The sequence below is a fragment of the Trematomus bernacchii genome, unplaced genomic scaffold, assembly GCF_902827165.1.
Source record: "Trematomus bernacchii unplaced genomic scaffold, fTreBer1.1, whole genome shotgun sequence".
NCBI classification, from domain to species: Eukaryota; Metazoa; Chordata; class Actinopteri; order Perciformes; family Nototheniidae; genus Trematomus; species Trematomus bernacchii.
This window is the reverse complement of record NW_022987588.1, coordinates 7037029-7063700: the sequence shown is the minus strand read 5'-3', so window position 1 is coordinate 7063700 and position 26672 is coordinate 7037029. Positions and strand designations below refer to the sequence as shown.

Here is a 26672-nt window from a genome sequence, read left to right as displayed (position 1 = left end):
AAACTAAAGTTGGCTTTGTTGTTTCTACCACCTTTTATAAAGACTAAAAGCTTAAATTACATTATTATTACGTTTCTGGGCATTTTTTAATCTGAATATCCAGCGTAAAATACCAGTTTGATACATTTTAAAGGAGACATTTATCACCTGTACAAGCACACACACAGTGTTCCTGTTCTGTCCTCCAGGGGGCGCTGTGGAACTGCTTTTTACACCTAATCTCTAAACTCAGACTATGAATGCTTCACACAGCAGATTGTTCCGATGGTGTCTGTGTCTGTCTCGTGATGAGGATGCATACAGATGAGCTGATGTTGCTACAGTAGTTTCCCTACAGTAGCATCCAGAGTCATATTGTTCGTATTGCTGATGATGAAGGCAACAATGATAGCTCAACACACACAGATATTTCATTTCTTATCACCTCATCAGCGCTCTCTGGATACCAAACTTTTGACAAACCAACCCTAACCATCCTCCCACCCGCATGCAAACACACACACACTTTCCTGGTGTAAATCTCCTTCCTGTAACCCACTCTTTTGTTTTGCCAAGTGTTATAACCATGAGGAAGGAAGTTTGTATGTGAGGGTGATTCCTCTTCTCTCCTGTAGATACACACACACACACACACACACACACACACACACACACACACACACACACACACACACACATCTCAACACACAGTGCGGGATCAGCTGATTTGCCTGCCGCAGCCACGCTATGTTTTATGTCCTCGTCATGAAAAGGATGTTTTGTGTTACTGTGAAGAGATGCAAATTAGATTAGTGAAGCAGCTACTCATGGAAATAAGCACACACACACACACACACACGCACATGTTCGAGACACACACCCAAGGGCAAAAGTGGGACCTTAGAATTGTATTGTTCTGAAGGGATATGTTAATGAAGGTTCTACATTTCACCCACATAAAAACAAAACATTTGGTTAATAGTTTGCTTAGTGACTTTTCCAAACCTATTTTTGTCTTGTCAGTTTACAAGGCAATCGGTAGTGGTTAGCCCAGCTTCATACAGTCCAGTTATTTTGTGGATTAAAGCAAAACTACTGGTAAGGTTAAGAAAAGATTTTGGTTACATAATGTAATGTAAAAAAAACTGTTTTTGTGTTAACACTGGACCCAACCTGCAGTCTCTTTGGTGAATGTCCCGTGTGTGTTTGCAAGTTTATTAAGAAGACCAACACGTTAAGTAAGCTCAATCCTCGGGACATCAACAACTGTCACCCAGAGACTCACATCTGGTTTGATATTTTCTTTTAAAGAAGATTGATGTCTGGACGTTTTTTCCTCATTAGATATTAGATGCTCCTTACTAATAATCAAATGTACACTTTTTGAACTTATTGTAACTTAAACTTAACCACAACTAACTTAGGTTACCTTAACTACAACAGTTTATCTTAACATATCCTGTAGAACATTTGAGAGAACAGGTCGAAAATACACACTGTGCTTTTTCTTTTTTGAGCACAGAGTGAGCTGCAGGAGTGTTAGAGTTGTGGGTGTCAATGCAGGAGTAGAGATAATCCAAAAGAAAATAGTATGCAGACATTTTGTATCACTATAGGTTTCAGGGGAGGAAATAACCCTTGCACACATATCAAACACTGTGCTGTACTTTTCTATCTTTACAGCAGGCAGCTGCACCAGTCATTTCAAGAATTAATAACAATGCAATCTTGAAAACACTAAAAGTCAAGGCCTCAGTATCTTGCATTATTTGTTCAACCTTGCTATGTAATTGAGTCCAGCTTTATTCATTATTTTAAGGGTAGAATTTCCAGTTTTCACAATAATTTGCTGTGCCTTTTTAACATGTTGTGTAGCAAGAGCGTTATCACATTTAGAAAACACAGTAGGCCATGGCCCACAAAGACCCACTTTATTTTCAGCATTGCTAGTTTGATTGGAATGAAGGCTCCCCCCCTGAATATGATCACCTCACATAATTGTTTGATTGTTTTAATGCAGAATTAGGCAGGGCCCCCCCCCATCTGCTTTCTTAACAGGGAAGTGTCTTGAGGCTGTTTAGGAATGTAATTAACTCTCCTCCTCTGTTTGGTAATGAATGAGTTAAACTGTTAATTAACCCTGAAGAGACATAGCTAATTAAATGGACGGGATATAAACTTCTGTCAAGGTTTTTAGAGCTCAAGCCTCTTCCCTCTGTCGGCCCATTCTCATGTGTGTGAGAGAGTGTGTGGTTGAGTGTGTGGGGGTGTGTGTGTGGGGGTGTGTGTGTGTTTTGGGTCTTGTGACTGCTCTGTAAATTAGGTCTTCTTGTCCTCTCTGAAGGACTGTGAAGCTTTTAAGTTAACAGAAATAAAATCAGTCACAATGGAGTTTTAAAATCCCCCAAACAGATGAAACTATAGTAATATATATATATATAGCTGTAACTCTTCCATCATTTCATTCATAAAAGTTAATACCGGTGAGTAAGAGTTATAATGTACTATACGTTGTCTATCCCTTATTTATGAGATTTGAAATGTCATAAAGAGCTATTTTGATGGACTTTCTGAAACTGACCCAGTGCTGTAATATTGTGAAGTCATTGTTGCAGTAGTTTATTATGAAGTGCTGCTGCATGACATCAGAGGAAGTGTATAAAATGGGACACTGCAGGGGAAGAGAGCTGCTGGAAGCCCTTTATCTGGGCTAAGTGCCTGTGTGTTGTCGTACCTGCTGCAGTGCAAATTGAAATGCTATGAGAATGACGTATAAGGATACAAGGAGAGGGAGAGATGTTAAATTGTGGTCACCTCTAGCACAAATATAAGCCTTAATAAACTGCAACTCATTATTCTGATAGTGAACCAGTTTCTAGATGTAGAGAGGATTCATCTCATGTTTACAAATATGTGTTTACTTAATTTCTTCCACTCATTGCGCAGGGGATAAATATAGTCATCAGATTATATCAGATCGTAAATCTTTCATAACAGAATATAATATGATTCCAGCTTAATTTATTACATACACCATGTGAGCAAATGGGCAATACATGAATCTAATGTCTTGTTATTTACAACTATCCTTGAGATTCTGGAAAGTTAAGAAAATTGAGATTGATGATGGGGATTTGTTGACCAACAAACTGCTGTCCAACAGTGTTAATGCAGGCTAAACAAATATTTAGCCTGCATTATTCAGCCAAAGGTGTATATCCTCCTGGGACCGGAGGAAAATGAGTCTCTTCCAATTTCCTTTTTTTTGTGATTTCCTACCTATTTAGGGTTAAAAAAACATCTTGCAATTTAGACTTTTTTAATTTAATTTAATTTTTAAATGTTACAGTATGTTCACTGTAGAGGACGTCGGGACCATTTTAGTTTGAAAAGACAGCCAAAATGAACAGATAGACTATATAACGTATTATGGTTATGCAGTGATTAATACAAGAATACATTCACCTTTATTTAAAACATAAATAAGTAATTGATCTGAACATTGCTGTTTATTTGGTCACTAAAAAACTAGTTTGGTTTTTGGAGTCTTTCTAGATCTTCAAAGACTTTGTAGTCAATAGCCGCGTTCACACCAAGTACTTTGCCGTACTTAGTGCTGGCACTCAGTGCCCCGGCACTTATTACCCCAGGGCACTTAGTACAGATCGCGTTCACACCGGAGTACTTTTCCCTGAGGGAAGATTACGCAAATGAGCCGCTGACGTCACTTCGTCTTCTTCTGCTTTGGGTTTACTGGCAGGCCGCAAACAACTTCACGGCGTATACTGCCACCCGGAGTCCCCGGCCGGAAGTCCCCGGAGTTGGGGACTGGCTTCAGTAGAAGCTGCTGGGAGTCCCAGACATAAGGGGTACTAACGGAACTAAACGCGAAAAGTACGGTGAAAAGTACTCCGGTGTGAACGCGGCTAATGTACTGGGAAAAGTACCTCATTGACTCCAGTCGGCACGGGCTGTAGGGTCATCTTGACTAGTTTCATGGATGTGGTCTCCATTTGACCATGCTCATAGAAACAAAGCTTGCATTCCTGAGGCAATTCTCATTTTTCATGGCTCCACTTAAAATAAAAACAACAATAAGACATACGTGCTACTCTTGGCCCACAGAGGGCCATGTCTTTCCAGCTCGTCCCTATCTGTCTCTATGTCTGTATCTGTGCGCTCATGGAGCCTCCTGCATGTTTCCCCCTCTTCTTCTTGACCCTCTTCTATCCCAGGTGTGAAATCCTCATCTCTCTCATCATCTGAGAGCTCAAAATCTGAATCTCTCTGAACTATCTGGTACAGAAAATGTCTGCTTCAGTTCCGTCTCCTGCAACAATATTGAGTCATAAAGTCCATGAAGATGGTCCTGACGTCCACTAGAATGGACATTTATGAAAGAGCTGTTGAACTTGAATTATTTTAATTGCTTTCAGAACTAATTATATAGTTCCTCTCATGTTAATAAACAAGAACATATATGATTTTCATGGTAACAATTATTCAACAATATTTAACTTCTCCTCCTGCTTCTATAAAACGTTGTTTTTGGTATGCCAGCCATTTTGGATGAAAAGAACGAGGAACTTCCCAGCATGCAATTTTAACCAATGACATATCACTGGAAAGACCAGGATGTCCTCTGTACAGTACATCAGGGATTGATAGAGTAGCTCAAAAGAGTAAAAGGAGATGCATGTTAACAAAATGTCAACATTTTCAATGGGCTGGGTCCCAGGAGAGCAAATGCAGCTCGTTATCACAACAGAGATCTGCTGTATGCCGGAGTTATGGCTAACACACACACACACACACACACACACACACGCACACACATACACACCGTGTGTTGGAACCTGAGTCCCTTGTAGCCATCCACAATAATTAACACTGACTTCTGTTCCAGAGAAGTGAAGTGTGTAGGGGAGGGAGGGAGAGGAACTCAACAACTTTAGTCTGAGAAAGAAAGACATGTGTGTGTGTGTGTATTGTAGGCTCCTCCCCCTCTCTCTCTCTCTCTCTCTCTCTCTCTCTCTCTCTCTCTCTCTCTCTCTCTCTCTCTCTCTCTCTCTCTCTCTCTCTGTGGTGGATGTCAGCAGTGTGTACTTCAAGCTCTTGGTGTTCACACACTCAGTCAGACAGTCTGATTAACAGGTTGATCCAGCGCCTAGAGAGTGTGTGTGAGATAGAAAGAGTGTTGTCAGTGTAGGATGTGTATGTGAGGGAGGATGAAGAGGGGTCGGTCTTGCTGTAGATGGATCCTCATCCGCTGCTGCTACTGCTGCTACAATGGCACAGGTGGGACACTGTGTTTTTGTGTGTGTTTGTGTGTGCGTGTGAGATGATCAATGGCAACACGTTTGTGTGTTTCAGACTGTCTGCACTGGTTGTGACTGTGAATGTTCTTGTGTTGCATGCTTTACAAGTTTGTAGTGTGTATGTATGTATGTGTAAAGGAATGAACCAGAGAGCAGGTTTCCGACTGCCAGCATTCTCCACACATCTCAGCTGTGAGGTGTGTGTGTGTGTGTGTGTTGCATGTTTGTGTGATAGTGGCTGAATGAAGGAGGTTTGGACATACCAATAAACAGACAGGCAAGGAGAGAAATTCCTGTCATTATTTTCTGTTATGGCGCTACTGGAATCTAATTTGAATTGAAAATGAATTGTCAAACAGGAAGTTATGTGTCAGAAAGACAGATATAGAAAGAGAGGGAATGAGTGCGAGAGAGGGGCAGTTATAAAGAAGAGGACAGTTTCTCTCTTTGTCTATACAGAGAATCAAATGTTGGATTGTGCAATAGTTTTCCTGCTATTCAGTCACCCACTGCACAAGGCGTGTGTGTTTTTCGGCATGTGTTTGGGAGTGTTGGGCGCAGGTTATGACAGAGACTTTGGCCACCATCAAAGCCCTGACTGCACTGGAGTGGTTTTAGTATAATTAACTGTTTCCCAATCACTGTCTGTCCATACACAGAGTCACAGTGGTTTCTGTTGTGTTGTATTTACAGTTGCTGGCTGGTTAATGAGTGTTAATCTGTACAAACCTGTTCATCAGACACTGTATGACATGACTAATGTAAAAGCGATGAGTCACCATACATTTGGAGTCAAACCAGGTCCTGACTTTCCATCCTGACATATTTGCAAATCAAGCATAATGGATCTATATTAACGACATGTATTGTATACCAGTAAACCTTGTAATGAAAAAAATGATCTAATTCAGATTAACTTTATACCTGACTTATAAACAACAGAGGTTTTTCAGAGTGGGACTGTAAGGTTCAATTGAGTTTTGGGCAGTGGTATCTTTTTGGTTGATGGGTTGGTTCATAGCAAATGTGTGTTTTCAGTGTTTCAGCAGCAAGACTTTGCTCTCCTGCAAAAACAAAGCATTGTTTGATTGTTACGTGTACTCATTTCAAGCCTTTATTTACCCAGGTGTATCCCTTGAGATCATTGATCTCTTTTTCAAGGGAGACCCGCTAAGATAGGCAATATAATTGACCATGTGTTACTGGAAAGTGTATGACTTAAACAATGGAGGAGGATCACAAAACATTCAGATGTATTATTTGTCCCTATCAGACAGCTATGTCTCTATCATGGAGGGACCTTGGGAGTTGTTACTAACTTCAACAAACTCTCATGCAGCCACAATCATTTTGGACCATTGGCCAAAACATTAGACATTGGCTAACATTTGAATCAAAGAGGTTTTATGCTGTTAGGAAATTGCCAATTCACTTCAATGTAAGCGTAGTTTTAAGGTCAGGCGACCCCATTAACACTACGCACTTTTACCAATCAACGCTCTGAAGTCGACTAAATCTTTGAAGTGGTTTTATCGTGTTGACCAGTTATCTGGAATAACTCCAGTTTTCACAGCGCACTAAAGTAGTGGTATTTTGTTTTAACCCTGAGCTGAAATCCAACTTAACCCTGTAAAGCCCAAATATAGAAAAACATTAGAATTTTTTTGTTTGACCTTTCAGATGTTGACCTTTTAGGGAAATGTTGTAATATATCAACGTTGAACTTAGGTGGGAGCAGAATTCCTGTATTTCTACTCACATTGTCTGAATAAATATATTGAACAACTAAGGGTTAATTTGCAGGATTGATTGCTTACTTAGCCCTATATCAGTATAAAGCATGAATAATAATCACACATCAGTCATATTTGTTATGAATAGTCATTTCTTAAATAGTAATACAATGGTAGTCCCAAAAACAGTTCCTGTCGTCGGAAAAGCACAGACGGACGTCACACTTGCTGCATTGCATGTTTGTGTACCTGTAAATGACTTCCTCTGTGATATCTGGACAAGAAAAATCAGTATTGGGACTGGTAAAATCTTTTTTCAGCCAGCGATACCTGTCACAGGGCTTGGTGTGTTTATGTGGTTGGGGCTCGATTTCCACATAATCACTGACTGGGCGGTCATTGGGTTGTTGTTTTCTTTGTCCACAGGCATCTTCATCTGCCTCTTCTTCACTCATAGCAGTCTCACTGTCCTCTGATTCCATCTCAAACTCACTTTCTCCGTTTTGGATGGCAGCAATCACATCACACAGCACACTGAATCCAGGACCTCTCTTTGCTGGTGGCATTCTGAAATAGAAACATTTATTAATAAATATGTATCAATAATACATATGCTTATTATATTGTAATAGATTACCTGAAGGAATAGATAGGGTGGTGGGACAAGTGTTCATTCTGTCTGGCTTAGCCTATTATCATACTAAAAGGAATGCATGCACCACCCCCTTCCAGGTGTCCCGATGCAACAAGCTGTACATTTGAGTCACGCTATACTATCTGGCTTAGCCTATTATCATAATAAAAGGAATACCTACACCCACATATGCAGATAAACCAATGCAACAAGTCATACAATCCTGCCTATTATCATAATAAAAGGAATACCGACACATGCAGGTAAACCAGTTCAACAAGTCACACAATGCTGTCTGGCTAATGATAACAGGCTAATTATCATACTAAAAGAGATACATCCAAGTGTCCCAAAACATTTCAGAAAGAACTGTTTCTGCCAGAACCAGAGAAGAGTTAAATGTATTTTTGTAACTAATGAACTGATAAGATACAAGTAGAGTTTAAAATATTGCTAGAGATATAATGTATTAATGTATTCAATTCTGGTCTTAATTCAACATCTTAACAGAGGACACATTTAGAACTTAGTTATAGTGAATTAATATTTGTGTTTTATTTCCATATGTGAACATATAAGAAGGGCAATGACAGGTGCTCATGCTATTTTGACTACACTGACCCAGTGTTGTAATATTGCAACAAAGACATAAGCGGCTCAAATGTAATGAATGTATTCCACAAAAACTAAATATGTACATGTTCTAGACATAATCACAAAAGAAAATATTTGAGGCATTTTACTTACTTGATTTCAAATTCAGTCCAATAAAAATAAACACATTTACTACCCAATAGCATTGTGAGGCTGAACAAAAGGACCTTTTGACTATGTAAATGTAGCCTTTAAAAAAACAAAACATTTACTGACTTTTTTAGGATAGCTTAAAGTAATGTTGTAAAATTACAACCGGGGGCCTTACAGGGTTAATGCTAATGAACTGTGTGTGTGTGTGTGTGTGTGTGTGTGTGTGTGTGTGTGTGTGTGTGTGTGTGTGTGTGTGTGTGTGTGTGTGTGTGTGTGGTGTGTGTGTGTGTGGTGTGTGTGTGTGTGTGTGTGTGTGTGTGTGTGTGTGTGTGTGTGTGTGTGTGTGTGTGTGTGTGTGTGTGTGTGTGTGTGTGTGTGTGTGTGTGTGTGTGTGTGTGTGTGTGTGTGTGTGTGTGTGTGTGTGTGTGTGTGTGTGTGTGTGTGTGTGTGTGTGTGTGTGTGTGTGTGTGTGTGTGTGTGTGTGTGTGTGTGTGTGTGTGTGTGTGTGTGTGTGTGTGTGTGTGTGCGCGTCTTCTGTTTAGCTAAACTGTCTCCAGAGCCTCTGAGCTTCGTGCTGTATGGAGCTGAACTTGTTACATACATTTGAGTGATTGCAGAATTAGTCCAAGGTGATTAATATAGATACTCTATATATCCTCAAATGTAATGAGTAACTGCCTCAAAGTTTGGGAAAGCAACCAGTTTCCTCTTGTTGAGGATCAGGGGGAGAAGTGCATCTGCTTTCAGTTCTGTATTCCTCAAATGGCAAAGGATTCATCATTAGACAGTGAAGTTCAGCTTGCTATACTGGTTTCTATAACATGTCTATTAGAGAATGCATCTACATGTGTATGAGGTGTACAAACATGATTCCAAAATATATACAGTATGTCGGAACAGGATACTGAAGGCACAGTGCAGCATTCAGAATCAGAGATGGTAACTGGTTGTTTATGATGAACCTGCATGGCTTTCTTGACTGAAAGACAGACACAGATGCACACACACACACACACACACACAGACGCACTTAAGTGATTAACTGGGGTGTAAAGTGGTCCTACGTCCCATCCATTACCCATTAATCCTGAAGATGGGCAGGAAACTACTCTGACTCTGACACACACACACACACACACACACACACACACACACACACACCCTCACCCCCCCCCCCATACAGTCTCCCAGTAGAGATAATGGACAGAGATGTTTTCTGCTTAACTGCTTCATCAGCTGTGGTTCAGACTCATGACTTGTGGTTTGACCAGCTCCTCAGTTTTATTTTAAAACCAAAACTTTAAAACTTCCCATTTCATAGAAAGGACTGGTCAGTCTGAGTGATTACAGTAATAGCTGCAGTAGAGTAGGAGGAATACTTACTAGGAATACATTTGTATGTGTCCCAATAACTAGACTTAAGTATTACATCTAGGCCAGGTTAAATCAAGTTTTTTTAAATCACTTTAACTCTGATAATATGCAATATATTCCAATGTCCTTTACCACCTGAGTGTGTTGCATAGGGATATTCCACACACAAACAATTCTACCATAACCATACTATATTTTTCTTTAGATGTGTGTCATTACAACCTGCAAAATATTGACCTTACTACGAGAGGAACTGCAGTCATTAGTTGTCGTTATGGGCTGATCATAGAATTATTAATGTTTCCTATAAGGATTTCTCTGCTTTGAGATTCGAACTGATAGGACTGGCAATTTCTCTGGTGTTGCTTTTTTGCATTTTAGGAAAAGGTGGACCCTCCACTGCCAATTGTACTTCTACAGTTGTTCATACTGTTGATTCAAGGAATACTGGCCAAATAAAGTAGTATAGACTCAATGTAAGAGAGGGAGAAGCATCCAGAATACATATGGGTGTTTTGATAAGATGCAGAGAGCCCCTTTTGTAACCTCTTATTATTATTGTCAAGGCTCGTAATGCTGCTGCTTTGAAGACTCAATAAAGCTTCTTCCTCTCCCAATAGCTTCCTTTGATCAGGGACCATAGGGAGTGTGTGTGTGTGTGTGTGTGTTATTGTACGTCTCTACATGTTATCTATAATCAGATGTTTGTATCCTCACTGCATACAGATCTCATTTTCTTTAAAGTCTCATGAAGTCTTAATAACCTTTCTGTTTGCATAAGATAAGATATACTTCTATTTCCCCCTAGGAAATATTGTTGTGCATCTTCTTTAAGTCACATTACGGCATCTAAAACGATGTAGGAAATGACTGTCAAAGAGAATAGAAGACGCTTCGCGTCGGGCCGAACCACGCCCCTTAGCTGTGATATAATGAGCATATACCACGGCCTGTCGTGAGCTATTGCTTAAGTGTATCTCGAGCCGGTTTCTCAAATTTACCTACCCCACCTTTAACATAGTGCCCTATCATTAAATGAGTGCCACAGCTTATAATTATCAGTCATTCTGTTTGCATAGAGAGTATGTACGGCACAGGAGAGAGGACGTAACGGAGAGAGGAATGAGAGGAATGTAATCTGCCCAGATTACTGCCACTTCCTGACATTGGCATTAAAGCATGATGAGTGCAGAGCAGGCGTGATCCCGTAATAAAAACTACAGCTTTTGTTCTTTCCACACACTGTTTTTACCTAAAGTATGCTTTGCATTTCATGTTGCATGCATTTTTCAGATTTTGAAATTAATTCCACAGATGCCGTTCAGTGCATATGGCGAGAGTTAGTTGTAACTACATGGACTTTTTTTAGTTACTTACCTGGTCCTTTGTGTGTGTGTGAGTGTCGATGTGTCGAGTTTCAATACTCTCTTGTCAATAGAGCCATTCATAGACAAAATGTGTGTGTGCAGTGTAATTACAGAATGAAACCAAGTGTGTGAGAGAGAGAGCACGCAAGACAAAACCTCTGTTCTGTTGCATTCAGACTGCTGGTTTGGTCTCCACAGACTGGACGTCAGATGTGTGTGTGAGAGTGTGTGTGTGTGTGAGATTAAAGATAGTGAGTGATGGGGATTTTAACAGTAGACAGTCTGTCTTTCTGTCGGCGGCTAAACAAAAGCTTCCTTGTTTGGTCTCACCTGACTTTGGCCGTCAGTGTGACACTGCTGTACTCTGTAGTACACACAGTATCCAGTATAACTAAAACTGCAATACTCCATTCCTAACCATCAGTTTTTAATGAACATTGTATCAAGTCTGGATTTGGATCTTAGTTAATGATGACTGAAAATGTTGATTTCTGTTCATAGGAGGCTTATGTCGTCCTCTAAAATATATATATATATATATATTGTCTTGTAAAAATAACGTTGCCGTGGAAAGTGTTTGTGTTGCTTTGAAGTTTCACGTGTCAGAAAGCCTGTAATGTTGGTGTGGGCGTGCTGTACCGGGAACAGATAGAAGATGAGAAGAAAACCTGGAAGTCCACATCAACAATGCTGCTACTTTACATTGTCTGGATGACACGTAATTATGTGGCAACCGACGCCTCGAGACTTCCTGTCACAAAAACCTTCATGTCTGATTTGAATATTTCCCTTTCCCGGTGTCCTCCCCTGAGATCATGAGTGTGTGTGTGGAATGTTTTTTATTGAGATGAATCATGTTTGTTTCATGACAACTGATGATAAGATATAAAGGAATGTGTGTTGTTGGCCATGAAGTACATATCACATACTTCTCATTACTGAGGTCTCACCTAATGAATCATCACAGCGACAACTGAGCTTCTCCATAGGCCAAGGAAGGCTGCAACATGAACGCTTTTTAAAATGCACAATAATTGGGTCTTGTGTGAAGAGTTGTTGTGTTTTGTCACACTTTTAGCTCATTTTATGGTATTTTTCGTTAAAGGATCTGTTCTTGGTTGTTCTGGTGACTGGTCGAATACAACAAGCTGACAGCATCACACTGATGTCCTGCTGCGTCATTTTTCTCTGAAGAAGTTCAAGCAGTGATTTCTTATCAGTCAGCTGTGTGTGTGTGTGTGTGTGTGTGTGTGTGCGCACTCAAGTCTGTAATGAGTTTCTGTCGTCAGCCAGCTGTTAAGGCCCCTCAATGAGTGACATTGGTTCTGCTGAAAGCACACACACACATGCACACACACATGCACACACACGCGCACACGCACACGCACAGGTGAACAGGTGACCTATGACATGTTTCCCTCTCTTAAGAACACATGGCTGCGTTTGCTCAAAAGCACTTCAGGGAGTAACCAGTGAAACGGGACGAATGGGACAGAGTGACGACAGAAAGAGAGAGAGAGAGAGAGTGAAGGGGATAATAAGGATAACTCCTGCTGGTGGGGGGGGGGGGGGGGCAGTATCTGTCTAGTTATGCAATCCCTCTCTTTTATTGTTCAATCCAGACCAAGTGTAGTAAATGAACAACCTTGGGTTCAGAATACGGCTGCAACTAACTATTATTTTCAGCGATTTATCTGCAGATAATGTTCTAGATTCATTGAATATTTGTCTGTAAAAAGTCATGCTGAAAGTGTTCATCCTGGTGATGTCTTTTAATGTCTTGTTTTGTCTTTTGAGACCTCTAAAACGTTCATTTTGATATAATACAAAACAGAGAAGCAGAAAATCTCCATATTTGAGTTTCCAACAAAGCATTTCCTACCATTATTGAAGGAAAAATAAATCTCCATTGTCAAAATAGTTACGTTTGCAGCTGTAGTGAAGACCTGACTTGACCTGACGACAGGAATGTGGGTGTGCTGCTTAGTGATTCAGTCGAATGCTCTGTAAATATGCACCAATGTGTGATAAGGTTATCAGTTTACTGTAAATGCACCACATGCTGAGTCTTTCTTATACAGAACACTGTCTCAAACTCTGATCTTAATGATAACTTATTAATAGCTGTTGTTTATTTTATGGACATCTCAAATATCAGTATGTATCATTATGGTATGAAAGTATTGTTTAGCCTTTTGTAGCCTATGGTGCTGGTTGGCCACTCCAAACGCTTGTGAATATTTGCAGTCAACAACAAAGGAAAGACCGACAGAGGTGTGTGTTTGTAGTGCTGTGTGTGTGCATGTGTTATATGCATTACTAAATACTGTACAGTGCCTTTTTAATGTTTTCAAATGTACTCCGAAGTTTGTCTCTTGAACCAGTCTTCAATAGCACGGTCAAAGCTGGATTGTACTACAGTTTATTTAATTTCACCTCCCCGTAGTGTCATTTTTGTTCTGCCAAGTGTGTGTGTAAGAGAAAAACAGAGACTGAGCTACCTTTTAGTAGCGCTGTGTGACCTTGACTGCTGTGTTGAACAGAGAGTGTTTATCTCTGCCAAATAGCTGAACATCAGATAGCAACTTAAACAGCAGATAAAATAGACTCATTAACCTGCTGTCCTGCACACTTTGAAGGAATGAGCTCAGGAGAAAGTCCCTGTCAGACAAAAGTGTTGGACAAATATATAATTGAAACAATTTCTTCAAAGTAAGCAGCACACATGCAATGGCAATTCATTTAATGCATTACATGAAATTACCCCGCTTGTTATTCAATAAATAAAGAATATTTTGTGTGTAAAGTTCAGAAAAGTAAATAAACACACACACGTCTATTTGCACATTGTTGCACTGTTGAAATTGGACCTGCTCTGCTTACAAAACTTCAAGGAACTGAAAGTGGATTAATTTCTTCATTTTACAAGGAACTTCACTTTTACTGGATTTATTTTTAGGATCACCATTGGAATAACACTGTTGCAGAAATAAAAGAGTATCACATGTTTGGTATGTTAGCCTTTCACTGCTCAACAATAGACATTTTAGTACAACTACAGTAGGGTGGCATTGAGATTAAAGCAGTCAGATATGCAGGGGAGGGGATTACAGAAGAGCAAGAATAGGGTAAAAAAAGAGTTTAAACAAGTGGGTAAAAAGCTTCCGACTCATAGATATTACAGTTAAACACTTCAGGAGATACCGTTGACCCTTGACATTTAACTTCCTGTCTGAATAACACACACATACCCCCCACACCATGGCAGCCACAGCACATCGCTCCCAGCTGCGTGTGAGTGCAGCTGATCCACCGCACTGCTGACACATGACTACCGTCTCACACACACTCACACACACTCACACACACTCAGTTCTGTTCAGATGTCTCAGGCTTTGCAGCAGACTCTAAACTGTAGAATGACAAGTTCCTAATCTTGTCAACGTGCTTCAAACTATGCACTTATCTCTTAAATATTCAATGTAATGTCAGAGAAACTATGAACATGTCAGTATGTGCCACATTTGGGGAACAACAAGTGTCTCATTACAGACGTCTCAGTTATGTGACTTGTCAAGACATGATTTAGAGATATCTCTGCGTACATGTTGCATAGTTTACATTCTGTCCTGTCTAAATGCAAGAGACCATTGCCACTGAATTGTCTAAAAAGACGGTTGTAATTTCAATTTAATTTAACTATGTTTTCCTAGGGGCTTTTTTTTTTTATTAATGAAGATTTACGTTTAAGTTAAAACTGAAGATATGACTTCAAAGAAGGTCGGCTTTTTGATAAATTACACACACACACACACACACACACACACACACACACACACACACACACACACACACACACACACACACACACACACACACACACATAGAGAACCTCTTTATGTGTTTCTGATGTATTGAAGTAACTGACTGATGGATTGCAGTAATGTGATGAATGATCGATAGTGTTGAGACAAGTGAATGTGATGTTCCTGTCAGCTGATTTAACATGACTGTAAATGTGAAACACCCAGTGCACAGAGACTGACCTCAGTTTGAGCGACAATAAAGCAATAACTGTAGCAGGACCACATAAAGTCCTCAAGTTTCTTTATTTAGCTGCAAAACACCATGAAGAACTGTTATGTATTTTATTCCTGTGCAATGAACAAGGGAGATGAAATGGAAGTGAAGTTGGATGAAACCATCTCAAGAACAATCCGTTGTCTCTTTGTGTAATCGATGATATTTAGTATGTAAGGAATATGTACGCTTGATTCAATCTAAAACTGTATTTGATTTATTTCAGAAAACTATCCCGTGAGCGGCTCTGATGGAAAGACGGAGTCTGTGGCGGACCTCCAGCCGCAGCCCTCGCTCACCTCGGTTCACTCCAGCTCTCCGGGTCCCAAACGCTCCGGAAACACTCTGAGGAAGTGGCTCACCAGCCCGGTGCGCCGCCTCAGCCACGGCAGCTCCGTCAAGAAACTGCCCAACAACAAACAGAAGAAAACTGGTAAGACAAAACCACATAACTCTTGAGTATAACATATTTCTGAGAAGTTAAAGGTCACCTATTGTGCAAAATCCACTTCTTCATGTCTCTTCTACATCAACATGTGTCCCCTCTGTGTAAAGAGATTCTGAAAGTTTCAGGAACAAAGATTCTCTCTCTTTTTGTCCTGATCCATTTATATAAAAACCTGTCTGAAAATGAGCTGATCAGATTTTGACCACTTTATGATTTGTTGGCTTGTGTAACCATTAGCCAATCACCAACCAAGGTAACCCCCGCCCACCTTATCACCTGAATCTCCTAGAGCATTATTTTCATCTAAAGTAACAGACAGAGAATCAGCACTTTTGAAACAGGGCTGAAACAGAGGGGATTATGGGATGCTGCAATGATCTGTTTGGTGTTTGGAGCCAAACACTTCAGAGACATGTTTTGTATATATCTGAGACCTATAATATATTGATGAAAAACAATATAATAGGGGACCTTTAAATACATCTGTAGAAATGTTTTTTGCAAGCGCTGAATATTGAGTCGTCACTGGGCCGAAATACAGTGAATTCAGCCGTAAACTGCAACATTTCAAAGCATACCATAAATTCTTCTTTCAGTTGTTTTTCCCTTCCATGTAGCTTTCGGTTTAAATGTATTTTAGCACACTGCAACAAGTAGTCTGCGAATACTGTTGCAAGTAGAGGTCCTCTAAAAAATCCTGCTTTGTTGTTCAGTATTTGGATTTGTAACACAGCATTGTATTAATGTTAAAAAGCATGATATTATTGGCTGACCATGAATTTTCAACATCAGTTTTGGGGGAAATACCCCAACAGGAAAAGTCTGTTTAAAAGACCCTGCTCTGATTGTTGTAGCGTTGAATACATGTTCACAAACAAATGGCTCCTCCTCCTGTCACCATGTGGCAATAACACAACATTGTAACTGAGGGTTAAATAAAATAGATTACCCATTTCTAGTGTCAACAGGACTTTGGAGAGATGTTAAATAATGTGTTGCTAGATCTACCATTATGGTTCCTTTAATGTCTTTCTAGCATTATAAGTCATTAATACTATACAAGCTGTTTAAAACCTCCTTGATTTCTTGAATCCTCAATTGTGAAAATATTTTACATTTGGACTGAATGTGTGTGAGTAATGAACTGTTTGATTGACAGGAACAGGAAGAGAGGAGAGCAGGAAGAGCATCGACCTGGGACCCCCCCTGCAGGACGACATCATCGACGAGGTGAGCAGGAGATCCAACAAAAGAGTCTTTGATCTGCTGTGGTCTGAAGTGTGGTGTTTCACAAACCTGCTGACATTTCATAGCTTAAAGGAAGACTTCAACCACAAATGAACTTGTATACCAATGACCTACATTGCATTACATTGCATTACATTGCATTACATTACATTACATTGCATTACATTGCATTACATTGCATTACATTACATTGCATTACATTGCATTACATTGCATTACATTGCATTACATTGCATTGCATTACATTGCATTGCATTACATTGCATTACATTGCATTACATTGCATTACATTGCATTACATTGCATTACATTGCATTGCATTGCATTACATTACATTGCATTGCATTACATTGCATTACATTGCATTACATTACATTACATTACATTACATGTTACTTATTAGAAGCTTTTATCCAAAGCGACTTACATACTCAATACTGTGGGCAATCCCCACAGGAGCAATTTGGGGTGAAGTGTCTTGCCCAGGGACACAACGACATGCTGACTGCAGTGGGACTCAAGCTTGCTATCCTCTGATTCGAAGATCAGCGCACTACCCACTGCGCCACACGCAGAACTCTTGCATGTTTACATATAAAAGGAAGATTACAAAATGGAGGGAAGTCTTGATAATTGGAAATAAATGGGAGACGCAATTAACAGAACAAATATATCAAAACATCCTTTTATTCACATTCATCCAGTTGTATGCTCTATACTCCATGAGCACATGCATTTTCACTTTTACCATATTTTTTAAAGTACTTTGAACTAGCTCCGATAATTAGCACGCATGAAACACTAGATTCATTAAAATGATAAAACATTTGATTTCAAACGGCCTGTTGCGCGAATCTTTAGGTTCATATTTATATTTTGTGGCTCTACTGCGAAACAGGAAAGGGAAAACCCAAACAAGCATTTTAGGGCCCCTTTAAAGTAGGCCCTTACCTTATTTCTGTTTGTTTTGCAGCACTGTGAAAAGTTATCACGCCTTAAATGATCCTTGTTGCATTTCTGATGCTGTTAAAGGGTTTTCGTAGACTCAGCAGGAAGAAAGGTTCATACGGTCATTTATAATCCGATATAAAACGCCTGATTAGATACAGTATGCTTTATATTGGGCCTCTGATCTACCGAAAAAAGATATGTGTTATCAAACCCTGCTTTATGTTTGGTTATCTGTTCCAGTCTATTAGGTATTTAGTTAAAAGATAACCTAACTGCTCCTTGCGGCCTTAGAGAACCTGTCAGGGAGGTATACAAAGATATTTATGCATCTACGTAATAGACCGTAAACAGCCAAGGTTCCTCTTTCTGTGTGTGATGGCTTTCTACTCCCACACACAGACACATTAATGACCAAACTCCAGAATGACTCCCTGATTCCTGACAATACAAAACCTCAGGGATCCGACTTCTTTGAATATTATTTGTCATACAACTCTTGATGTTGTAATGTTAAAACCCTTTAGAATAAATCATGTTGATGTCCATATGCTCTCCCACTTTATTAATAACTTAGCAATCATTTTTGAAAACTCTTAAAAATCATAAACGTATGAAACATGTCAGTTGCTGTTTTCCTTACTTCTGGATGAGCTTTTTGGCGGACAGCAATGATATTTGAGAATGATGTAAACGCATTGTTAAACCAATTATTGCACGTAACTAAAACTTAAAAGCAACAGAAGTATAAAAGATAATAAGTCATTTTGGAGAACTTGTAAAAACAGATTAATTTGGAGAAAGGTGTTTTTCGTATGCGCCACATTAGAGAGAGCGTTACAAACACAGGAAATGACTCTTCTTCACACAATACCCCTTTGCATTGTTCAATGAGAAAATGCAGCCTGAACATTTGGATGCATTTAACAAAGTCTCACAACGATAACTGATGTGTGATGATAAATAATGTGATCATGAAAGTGTGTTTGATAACGAGGGGGTACAAAATGGTTTCTTATTTCTAACGGACTCTGGATTTATGTTTGCGTCCCTCAGAGACGCCGCGGTAACAACGCTAACATCCTCTCCAAGTCTGGGATGCAGAGCGGCGGGGAAGAGGAGCAGGACGAGGAGCCGCACACCGACCTGCCCCCCCGCATGGAGATCATCAAGGACCAGGAGGACAAGGTGAGAGAAGATGGGGTTCACATCACTAAATAAATGCTTTATCCGACCAGTTAAAAACAACTTCTACTCTCAAATCTGTCAAACCTTTGTACTGAGAAACTTTGATGTTATCATGATGTCATTCAGTTCATTCTTTGATTTATTTGATTTTCATTAAGTTTTTATCAGGGGTTTTTTTATTTAAAGGGGACCTATCATGCAAAATGCACTTTTGTACGTATTTTATACATGAATATGTGTCCCCGGTGTTCCAGGGAACTCACCAAGTGTCAGAAAACACAACCCTCTCTATTTTCCTCCATACCCAAATCTCTAAAAAAGGGGCTGCAACGGATCTGATCAAAACTGATCCCGATTCTAACACTGTCCTGACGTCAGGACGGTGGCGCTACGGCTATTGGGCCAACTCCACCAATCAGGAGGAGACAGCCACGGCCATTGCCGTTCGAAAGCGCTGGAGACGCTGTAGTACATATGCCAGGCCTGTAGGTGGTGCTGTTCTCACAGAATCAGCCCTTGCAAAAACAGAGCTAAAAAAGTGCAAATTGAGCGAAATGAGGCATGGCTAAAATGCATGATCTGTTTGGTATTTTGAAAAAATAAAAGTATAAATATGCCTTATATAGGTATGGTCCTACACTATATTATTCAAATATAGCATGATAGGTCCACTTTAATGAAAATATTTTCAGGTTTTTTTCATTTTTATTATAGAATATCAAATTTGTGGGTGTAGTTTTCTGTTGTTTTTCTTACCCTTTACTCTTTTACTCATCAATGCTGTCGTATTTTTTAAAGAAAGAAAAATAGTTAATACAAATAAGGTTTATTTGAGCAAAGCTTGTCCTTCTCTCAGGCTTGGTATAAACCGTGCAGTGTTTCCACCTGCTGCTCTCCTCTGCTAACTAACAGCTGTTCTCTCTTTAACTCTATTTCTCCTTGCATGAACTCTACATCCTTTGTTCCACTTCCTGCGTTCTCTCCTTCACTTCCAATCTTCCTAACATGCTCTTGGTTTTGATCCTCCTCTTCCTCTCAGTCTTCCTCCTTGCTAACATCTCTTCAGTCGTCCTCTGACGTGCCCAGCGCTGCAGAGCTGGTTAGCGCCATAGAAAAACTGGTTAAAACCAAGATGGTGAGTGTGTGCGATTAAGTGCATGAATGGGTCCTACACATGTACAGAATAAGAAATAGGTGGCCTGTTATAAATGAGCATAAACCAAAAACACAATCTGCAGACCAGTCTTAAAGACCGAAGGGAACACAAGCTGCTGTCTTCATGAAGCTAACACATCCTGCTGTCTTCGTGAAGCTAACACATCATGTATGGATCTGTTCTTTTCAACAAATTAACACAATACTGAATTTGTGTATTAACAAAAATCATGCATGAACAATGTACTGTACTTGTGTGTTGTACTTTATTGTCTCTATGTTGGTGAGATATAGTTGGTGTTCATAGTTTGTGTTATTAGCTTGAATGTGTCTGTGTTTATATCTATGAATACATGCATAACATTTTGAACAAAAGTCATGCAAAGGCCACATCTGGAACGTTTACAGGGGGAGTTGGGGAACGATATATTCACTGTTCTCCTGGTTTATATTGTATGAAACACATTTCTGACCAGCGCAGATAATGTTCAAGTCGCTCCATTCCTCCAGAGAAATAAATCCAATCTGAATGGTGGTTAAGTGACATTTCTTTGTATTTGATAAGAAATTGAAGATTAGACTCTTACTGGACAAAACACCACACATTAGAGGAAGAAATGCCATTTTTTTAATAAGAGCTGAAGCGGTTTCTATGGCATATCATTTGCCAACATAGTGTCTTATCCACTTGAGTATAACGTGTTCTTTGATTTGTTTTAATATTGTTTTTGGGCCACCATTGCCTTTTAATGTAGAGACTGAGTTTAGACTTGAAAGGGAAATTGGTCCCAGGATGGACTCTACTGTTTGAAATATTGCCCTTCAATCCGCTGCCGTGTTTTCAGGCCAGGTGGAGAAATCACTCTCCCGCTCAAAAAAACAGTTGCTGGGATTTGTTGCTGATTTGGAATCTTGTATTTCCACACCGACGTTGATGTAATTATGAAAAGCAGAGGTGGTAGTTTTCACAATCAACACGAGTGGTTACTCTCAGCCGCTAAAGACCAAGCTCCTGCTGCCCTCTGCTGTCATGAATCCATCTCACTATCCTGATGGTGGTTCACACTTAGAGATTGTCCTCATTGAGCACCCAAGGTTTGAGGTCCTTTCGTGTTTATATTGTTGAGTCCCTATGTGATGAAATAGATTTGATGGAGGGCATGTCGTTGCTCTCCTGAATCTATAACAAATAACTGTGAAAAGGGAAAAGGTTAATCTCTAAACGCTGATCTCCTCTTCCTCTCTCCAGACTCTGGATAAAGGAACGTACCCCGACTTCCCGTCTCTGTCTCCACCGGAGCAAACCACTCCAGTGCAGCCGCGAAACCCTGAGCTGGAGCAGAGAGCCAAAGCTATGAGAGGACGGATGTGAGTACTGCAGAATATCATCTCTACTGCCACTATAACTGCTTCTAATTCAACAACTACTACATGTTTACCCACAACAACCAGTGCAGACAGTAGTCCTTTTTGACAGTGAAAACATTTCCTCAGGATGTTTACAGTGAATTGTTTTGTTCTGACCAGGTTTGTCCTTAACGAGCTGATCCAGACGGAGAAGGACTACGTCAAGGACCTGGGCATCGTGGTGGAGGTGAGACAACAACACATACACACCTTTGTGATTCAGAATATTGTGATTCAGAATATCCTGCCACCCCCTATCAGCATGACCCTTACGATAAAGTCAATGGTATCCCTTCAAGTAGCTTTCTTTATGGTCACATAACAGCAGCTCTACCAATTTAAATACTGACATAATGCACTTTCTTTTAGTAAATTGTCATTTTCATATTCTCATGTTTTTGTAAATTTGTTAGTTTATAATAGTTTTTAAAATAGTAATATTTTTGTTTCGTTAATTCCTGTTATTTTATTTATGTATGCAGAATATACACCAAAGCAAATTAATTGTGTCTCTTAAACTACAGTACTACTGCTTAAAATCCTGATTCAGATTTTAAAACTCTTAACTCAAATTTGCGAAATGATAATGACCGCAGAACCCCTGAAATATGTATCTTTGGTATAGCGTGAAGTGTTCGTCTTTGCTCTGATGTTTGAGGAGAATTAAGTGTCTCCTCTCAACATGTTGACCTTCTGTCCCCCTGCAGGGCTTCATGAAGAGGATCGAGGAGAAGGGCATCCCCGACGACATGAAAGGAAAAGACAAAATCGTCTTCGGGAACATCCACCAGATCTACGACTGGCACAGAGAGTAGGTTCAGCGTCGGTGTTCAAAACCTGGCACTGGACCCAGATCGGGGTCGTCGGTCCTGTTTGTGTTTGATCACTAATATCCCCTCTTCTGTTTCCTGTCAGCTTCTTCGTCGGAGAGCTGGATAAATGTTTAGACGACCATGAGCTCCTTCCTGAGCTCTTCATCAAACATGTGAGTGGAACACTGTGGTGGTGATGATGAAGATGATGACTTTGTAATATTAAAATGAACTGTGTGATCTGCTGTCTGAAAACTGTGTGTGTTTCTGTGTGTTACAGGAGAGAAGGCTCCACATGTACGTGATTTATTGTCAGAATAAGCCGAAGTCAGAGTTCATCGTGGCAGAATACGATACATTCTTCGAGGTAAGTGATGTTTTGACTCTTTGTGTTACTTAAGTACTGTTTTTTTAGTAAAACAAGGAAAAATCTCCAATAAATTCATCAAAATCTCCTTTGAGACTTCCACCTGCTCTATTCTATTCTGTATTAGGATCCCCATTAGCACTACCATGGCTATTATCTTATTATGTTTATATTATCTTGCATATTTTATATTTAACAGACTACATTAATAAAGCAAAACATGTTAGAGGGCAAATAGAGGATAAAGAAACCTTCTGATGTTGTTGGTGTTTGTCTTGCAGGGACTCCAGCAGGACGTCCAGACCAGGTTGTCCATGAGTGACTTCCTCATCAAACCAATCCAGAGAATCACCAAATACCAGCTGCTACTGAAGGTAACACACACACACACAATTAACCTTAGCTTAATTTATTTAGTTACCAAAAGAGATTTATTTTTTTAAATAACTAGCGCTGTGAAATTAAGCCATTTGTGTTTTATTTGTCTTGAGTCTGTAAGAGGCCACTCATTTAAGGGAGATAATTGCCTGTGTGACATTTAGGGCGCAGTGATGTATTGTGTAGTGAACTGAATGTACAGAGTGTTAAACATGTGGTCATGTTTCTCCTCAGGACTTCCAGAAGTACAGCAGCAAGGCAGGCATTGACTGTGAACAAATCGAGGTAAAAACACCTCATTTAAAGTGCCTGAATATCAAAGTTCACACAATCACATCACAGGATTTGTACCCGCTTTTACTTCCTTGCCTGAATCCATAACCTTTAGATGTTTTATTGATATCAATGTATGTCTCTTAAAGCTCCAATTCATTGTCCATCCTAAGAGAAGAAAAACAGCTGAAATGAACTCCTAAACAATGATTGAAATCCCTCTCTTACAGAAAGCAGTAGATTTGATGTCTCAGGTCCCTAAACTGTGTAATGACATGATGAATCTGGGTCGTCTGCAGGGATACGAGGTATGTTCACTTCCTGTTTTAATAACAAGTCTGCACTCTGCACAATGACCAGTGAGAAATGAATTAAATATGTTGACTAATCCATTTCCTCTTCAGGGTAAACTGACCAGTCAGGGCAAGCTGCTCCAGCAGGAAACCTTCTTCGTCACAGAGCAGGACTCCGGCGTCCTGTCGCGCTCCAAAGAGAGACGAGTTTTCCTTTTCGAGCAAATCGTCATCTTCAGTGAGCTGCTCAGGAAAGGGTCGTCCACGCCCGGATACCAGTTCAAGAAGAGCATAAAAGTACGCACAGAATGGGGGTCTTTTTCTGGGGGGTAACATTAAGAAGGCAATTTCAATGAGTAGCTCAACATTAAACTACGTTATGAGTCAGAAAACTACATGAACAGTTCCCTTTATTTTGCTATCTATTCATCATGCTCCCATTTTATAGTGTTAGTTTCCCTTTCCTAAAAAAATCATGAGATGTTGTCCACTTGTGTGTCAGGGTTCAAATGGATGTTTAGAATTTTTTTAATTAAAAGATACATGTGTGATACAAATAATGACACTGATAATGCTTTCTTCCCCCCCCCCCTCCTCAGATATCCTTCCTGGGTCTGGAGGACAGCAGCGATAACGATCAATGTAAGTTCGTCCTGACGTGTCGCGGCTCGTCGGAGCGTTTCACCCTGCAGGCCGCCAACGTGGACATCAAACAGATCTGGGTCCGACACATCCAGGACGTCCTGGATGCTCAGAACAACTTCCTGTCTGGTGAGAGAACACACAAACACCTAAACTATACTCTGAAGCATTGTGTATTTGGTCAACACCTTACTAGGTTCAAGGTTCAAGGTTAATTATTTGTATAGCACATTTTAAGACACAGAAGCAATTAAAAGTGCTTCACATAGGCATGTAACACATAATAACTCAAAACAAAACAAACACAAAAAATACAATTCATAAAAGCGATAAAATAAAGGTTGCAGCTAAAAGTGCAATGACAAGGCGCTCTGTTACTAGATGCAAAGGACATACTGCCAATGATACATACATTCAAATTATGACATTTTGTTTATTTTGGATGTTGAGTTTCCTGATTGCACCCTTAGATGCACGAGTGACTGGACCCTACACTCTTCCATAAGTGGGTCTAAAAGGACCCGTATTAGAATAATATGTGTTTTTATGCAATTTCTGTCATTTTGGTTAAGACAAATCTCTTGTATAATATTTAGTATTATATTTTGGTTCACACTAGAAATATTTTATATTTAATTTTTCACTATTTATAATTTTAGAAATTTCTTTTACATTTTGAAAAAAAACTTTTTCCCATAGGATTCCATAGAAAATGCATGCGGGTCAGTTTTGACCCACTTATGGAAGCTTGGGGTACTAATACAAAAACTACAATTTCTTAAAATTTAAATAAAAAATGTGAATGGCATGATATCCAAAACATGTTTTTTGAGGAATAGCTGGAATATGAAATGATACATTTTTTTAATTACAAAGATACTTCAAGAAAACCACCTCACCGGGTCCAAAAAGACCCACTTATGGAAGCTTGGGGTAGTAATACAAAAACTACAATTTCTTAAAATGTATAAAATGTACATTTAAAATTAGAATGGCATGATATCCAAAACATGTTTTTTGAGGAATAGCTGGAATATGAAATGATAAAAAAATGTAATTACAAAAGATACTTCAAGAAAACCACCTCACCGGGTCAAAAAAGACCCACTTATGCATCTAAGGGATACTTAAAACATGTTTTAACATTTGGAGAGTCAGAGAAGCTGACACCAAGAGGAGGAATATACTGTAATGCTTCATTTCGGTGTGATTGTAGCCCTCCAGTCTCCCATTGAGTACCAAAAGGAGAAGGGCGGAGCGGGCAGCAGCGCCTCGCTGACCAGGAACCGCTCTGGCTCGGGGAACCGTTCTTCTTCTGCAGCTTCGTCTCAAAGCCGCCCGTCATCAGCCGTCGGCCTCGGAGACAAGGAGCCGGAGAGAGGGAGGCCCGTGATGAAAGTGTCCACCTCCAACGGCGGATCCACGTGTTTCGAGTCCAGGGTGAGTTCCTGCAAACAGCCTGGACACACATGAGGGGAGGGATGGTGACTCTCTATTTGTTCTGGTTTCTTAGTTTAGTTTGTTGTTTTTGTCTGGATTATTTTTCATTTTATTAGCAATTGTCAGTGTCTTGATTGGAAAAGCACAGCTCTTCACAGTTTTGCACGCATTACAATTTGTACATTTCCCAGCTGCAGGACTAATTAAGGGATTCTGATACTATCCACTTTATACTGCATTAGACTCCATGGGAACTAGAGCATGAAGCACACTTGTTTCCCCTTCACACTGTCTGTTCAGCTTCCTGTTCCCTAAAAGCCAAGGTTAAAATCTGGGCTACTGCAGGTGTAGCAGCATACTGTGTGAGTTTATATATATACACACACACACACCAGGCTGTTCTCTTTCTGGCCTACTTTGTCTATAAATCCTCTTGCTGTCTGCAGGAGGCTGGACAGCTCTGCTCACTCTGTGATTTACTGCCAGGCTCTACATGGAAGCACCTTGACCCTCTTAAAGGGAGAAACTGAGACTGTCCTAAGAACAAGACTTAAGATTTGTATAGAGAGGCGAAGTCCCTCCCCTTCCGGTGGGACTCATGGGACCTTATTTCGGAAAAAGTTTGTATTGAAGTCAATGGAGAGAGAAAGATTATCTTTCGATCCCGTTTGAATTGTGCCACGAATTACACATATGATGTTTGTCAATCTTAAATAATAATTTCCATGTCAAAAAAGTCACAGTTTGTCGTAAAACTGTTGAAATATAAGACTATGAAAAATAGAACTAGAAAGACTACAAATCCCAGAACCCCGGTCCCGCATGCTGGCTCTTAGGAACC

General features: G+C 39.8%; 1 protein-coding gene across 1 annotated transcript in view; it reads left to right on the top strand.

The window, feature by feature from the left end:
- LOC117481054 (kalirin-like) overlaps positions 1–26672 on the top strand; it is a 129857-nt gene that overhangs the window by 85217 nt on the left and 17968 nt on the right. Inside the window, 15 exon segments of the mRNA XM_034128531.1 lie at positions 15459–15665; positions 16840–16910; positions 18933–19064; positions 20104–20199; positions 21469–21587; positions 21747–21813; positions 22334–22437; positions 22542–22611; positions 22719–22805; positions 23087–23179; positions 23418–23468; positions 23687–23764; positions 23861–24046; positions 24349–24520; positions 25608–25831. Of these exon segments, the coding sequence (XP_033984422.1) occupies positions 15459–15665; positions 16840–16910; positions 18933–19064; positions 20104–20199; positions 21469–21587; positions 21747–21813; positions 22334–22437; positions 22542–22611; positions 22719–22805; positions 23087–23179; positions 23418–23468; positions 23687–23764; positions 23861–24046; positions 24349–24520; positions 25608–25831 (1757 nt within the window).